We start from the raw sequence: 3926 nt of genomic DNA on the forward strand, positions 1-3926 counted from the left end.
GCGTCCCCTGCCCCCCTGGCACCTACCAGGAGAAGGAAGGGCAGCTGTCCTGCGACCTGTGTCCCCGCGGTGATGCTTTCGGACCGGTGGGAGCCACCAACATCACCGGCTGCACAGGTAAGGGGGGCACGGAGGGGCGGCGAAGGGCCGGGAGAGACACCCAGGGGATGCCCAGGGCTGCAATCTCAACCATCAGCCGTCAGCCCCCATCCAGAAGAGGGGATAGCCCCGAGCATCCCGGACCCGCAGAAGTTGCTGTTTTGGGCAATTAGAGGGGACCCCGGGAAGGGCAGCGCTTGCTCCGGATTTATTGGTGCTGCCAAGGCTGGGGCGGGGAGAGGAGCTGGGCATGGGGTGGGAGAGCCCAGGGCACGCCGGGTGCTGGGACTGAGCGATGCCTGTGCCCGCAGGTCAGTGTCCCCCCGGCCAGCACTCGGCCGATGGCTTCAAGCCCTGCCAGCCGTGTCCCCGCGGGTCCTACCAGCCCGAGGTGGGGCGGGCGCTCTGCTTCCCCTGCGGCGGGGGGCTGAACACGCGCCACGAGGGAGCCTCTCCTTCCAGGACTGCGACACCAAAGGTAGGTCGGAGCCGGTCCCTGGGGAGGGGGGCATCCAGTCGGACCGTGCCGACGGCTGACACAGCCCCCTTTGCTCTCCCCCCCCCAGTCCAGTGCTCCCCCGGGCATTACTACAACACGAGCGTCCACCGCTGCATCCGCTGCACCGTGGGCACCTACCAGCCTGATTTTCGGCAGAATTACTGCATTGCCTGTCCCGGCAACACCACCACCGACTTCGACGGCTCCACCTCCGTGTCCCAGTGCAAAAGTAGGCAAGCTGGGGTGCGATGGAGGGGGCGACAGGCATGGCGTGAACTGGGGTCCTTCCTCAAAATTATTTTTAAATCCCTTAAAATACAGTTTCGGGTAATTTCTGTGCTTTATGCATGCAGGCAGGCATGGGGGTACGCTATGAGCAGTGCTAATAGAGAACTTCCCCCCTGTGCCCAGTAAACCCCCCCCAGTCCCAGTGCCCATGCCACTGGTTCCCAGTTGAACCGGCTCTCCGTGCCTTGCAGACCGGCAGTGCGGGGGGGAGCTGGGCGAATACACGGGCTACATCGAGTCCCCCAACTATCCGGGGAATTACCCCGCTAACGTCGAGTGCACCTGGAACATCAACCCGCCGCCCAAGCGCAAGATCCTCATCGTGGTGCCGGAGATCTTCCTCCCCTCCGAGGACGAGTGCGGCGACGTCTTGGTCATGCGGAAAAACTGTAGGTAACCGAGCGTGCTGCGGTGCTCACGGGAGAAGCCGGGGGAGGAAAAGGCTGGGGTTCGGCAGAGCTGCCTTGTGCAAAGGGAGAAAGCCGTGGCCCCGGGCGGCAGGAGGGGATTTTTGGGAATTGGGTGAGCAGGGGATCGGCATCGCCCTGCCATCCCGGTGTCTTGCTGGATCAGGGGGATGTGCGTGGGCTAAGCGTGGGCTGGGTTGCACACCTGGGTCTCAGCATTTCTTTTTTGGGATAAAAAGCCCTGTTCGGAGCTTTCCAGAGCAAGGAAGGAATAACAACATCCCCAGTATGTAATGTGAGGACTGGGGGGGGGCTCAGCCTCGGTGAACACGGACAATCCCCATCCCTGGTTGCCCCCTTTCGCCATGAGCATTTAAGCACGGTAAAGCTGGGGGTAGCTCCGCTGATGGGCATCCGGCATCACGCATCCCCTCGCCGTTCCCTGCAGCCTCCCCGTCCTCCATCACCACCTACGAGACGTGCCAGACCTACGAGAGGCCCATCGCCTTCACCGCCCGCTCTCGGAAACTGTGGATCAACTTCAAAACCAGCGAAGCCAACAGCGCCCGGGGCTTCCAGATCCCCTACGTCACCTACGACGGTGAGTACAGGGGGGGACGCCATCCCGGCATGCCGATGCCTCCCTGCCCGCTTTTGTACCCGGGTCACCCCCAATTCACACCTCCCAAGTATTTGGGGGGGCAGACTCAGGGATGGGGACCAGAGGTTTGGGGACAAGTGACAGCTCGTGCCCTGATCGTGTTGTTTCGGCTGGGTGTTGCAGAGGACTACGAGCAGCTGGTGGAGGACATCGTGCGGGACGGCAGGCTCTACGCCTCCGAAAACCACCAGGAGATCCTCAAGGTGAGCATGTCCCCACGGGGTCCTCGCTGCCCGGGGCTCCGGGGGATGCTGGCATGCAGGAGCATCCTTCCCTTCGGGTGTGCCCCATGCCCTCCCTGCGCTCGTGGCTTCGGTTCGGAGCCGCTGCAGGATGACCACGGGGTGGGATGGTGACCCCCCCTCTGGCTTGGCTTCCCCACAGGACAAGAAGCTCATCAAAGCTTTCTTCGACGTGCTGGCGCACCCCCAGAACTACTTCAAGTACACGGAGAAACACAAGGAGATGCTGCCCCGCTCCTTCATCAAACTCCTCCGCTCCAAAGTCTCCAGCTTCCTCCGGCCTTACAAATAGCACCCGCGCCCCCGCCGCCCCCGGGCCGCCCCGCAGCCAAGGAAAACCTCTTCTCCCTTCCTTTTCCTTTCCGATTTTCTCCTTCCTCTGCTCGGCTCCGGCAGGACCGCCACCTCTCGCCCCGCAGATGTCCCCCCACGATTTCTCCGCCGCTCCCCGCAGACGGGGCCCCGCCCGGGGGGGGGGGAAGCTCCGGTCTCATCCAGCCGTCGGCGAAGCCGCTCCTCTCTTCCGAAGCAGCTTCTTCGTTTTAGGAAACCGAAGCACCGGTCCTTTCACCGGCCTCTGTCCTCCCTTCGGTTTCCTTTACGCCAGGTCTGTCCCCGTTCCCCGGTGCCGCCTCCAGCCCGGGATGTTGGGGGGGGGGTCATCGTCCTTCCAGCCCACGGGGCTGGCACCAGCTGCAGCCCCACCGAGCTCTTTTGCAGAGGATGGCAAGAAGGTAATGCTGTATTTATCGCAGCGCCTGGGTTGTGGGTATCGACATCGCTTTGCAGAGATCGGGGGAAAAGAATTTTGAAAAAGCATACTTGATTAAAAAGAAAATTTAAAGGAGAGATCGGCAAAGCACGCCAGCGAACGGCAACCGTGGTGGCTCCGGTGGCCGTCCCGCCGGAGAGCCGCGCTGGTGCTGGGAGGAAAGCATAGCCAAGCCACGTTCCCGGAGAACAATGTCTGGCTGCACGGGAGAAAACAGGGAGCAAAGGAGAAGGACTTTCAGCCGGGTTCGTTTGTTTTTTTTTTTTTCCCCCCACCCCAGACACTTGTGCCAAGAAACCAGACTTTCTTACAAGCTCTGCCAAAGAGTAACTCGGAAAAGCAAGCTTTGTGAAGAGCAGGAGTCAATGTTTGTGCACTAGGATATCCTCCTTTCTACCTTTTTCATATGTATTAAGTGCAATCATTTGAGTCTTCTTTATATTATTTAGAGGGAAGTGTTTTTTTTCTACTAGAAACGACAATATTTATACCTGCCTGAGAAACGAGAATGTGCGTTTGTAACAAAAAAAAAACCAACAACAAACAAAAAACCACCCACCCAAAGCAAACCCAGCCCTGGGCTGCCGCTGACCGGCGGGATGCCGTTTTCAGGCCTTGCAACCTTTTCTGCCGTGTTTGTCCCCGATAAAAACCCCTGTTCAGGGGGGGAGATGGTGCCTCTCCTGCTCGGCGTGTGATGGGGTGAGTTTTTGCAGGGCGTTTGAGGTGTCTCGGTCCGTCCACGGAGGAGATGGAGCGGCTGGGATGGCTGTGCGCTTTCGGGCTGATCCTCCGCGGTTGGTGGGTTGTTCAAGCCCCGTTGCGAGGAAGGTGCAAAACTCGGCCCCATCACCTGCTTGTTGCAAACCGGTTTGCTTCCCTGCAGGGGCTCAGGGACGAGCCAAGACCCCGGGGGAGACCGGGGGCAGGTCCCAAGGCAGGGTCTGGGGGGCACCCT

The 3926-nt window shown here is 60.6% G+C and overlaps 1 protein-coding gene across 1 annotated transcript in view; it reads left to right on the top strand.

Moving 5' to 3' along the window:
• The window catches only part of SCUBE3 (signal peptide, CUB domain and EGF like domain containing 3), a 52937-nt gene extending 50388 nt beyond the window's left edge, over nucleotides 1-2549 (top strand). The window contains 8 exon segments of the mRNA XM_019470330.1: nucleotides 9-117; nucleotides 411-548; nucleotides 551-577; nucleotides 666-827; nucleotides 1078-1275; nucleotides 1742-1894; nucleotides 2078-2157; nucleotides 2339-2549. Of these exon segments, the coding sequence (XP_019325875.1) occupies nucleotides 9-117; nucleotides 411-548; nucleotides 551-577; nucleotides 666-827; nucleotides 1078-1275; nucleotides 1742-1894; nucleotides 2078-2157; nucleotides 2339-2488 (1017 nt within the window). The 3' untranslated portion in view covers nucleotides 2489-2549.
• Nucleotides 2550-3926: the final 1377 nt, after the last annotated feature.

The sequence above is a fragment of the Aptenodytes forsteri genome, unplaced genomic scaffold (genome assembly GCF_000699145.1).
Source record: "Aptenodytes forsteri isolate BGI_AS27 unplaced genomic scaffold, ASM69914v1 Scaffold142, whole genome shotgun sequence".
NCBI classification, from domain to species: domain Eukaryota; kingdom Metazoa; phylum Chordata; class Aves; order Sphenisciformes; family Spheniscidae; genus Aptenodytes; species Aptenodytes forsteri.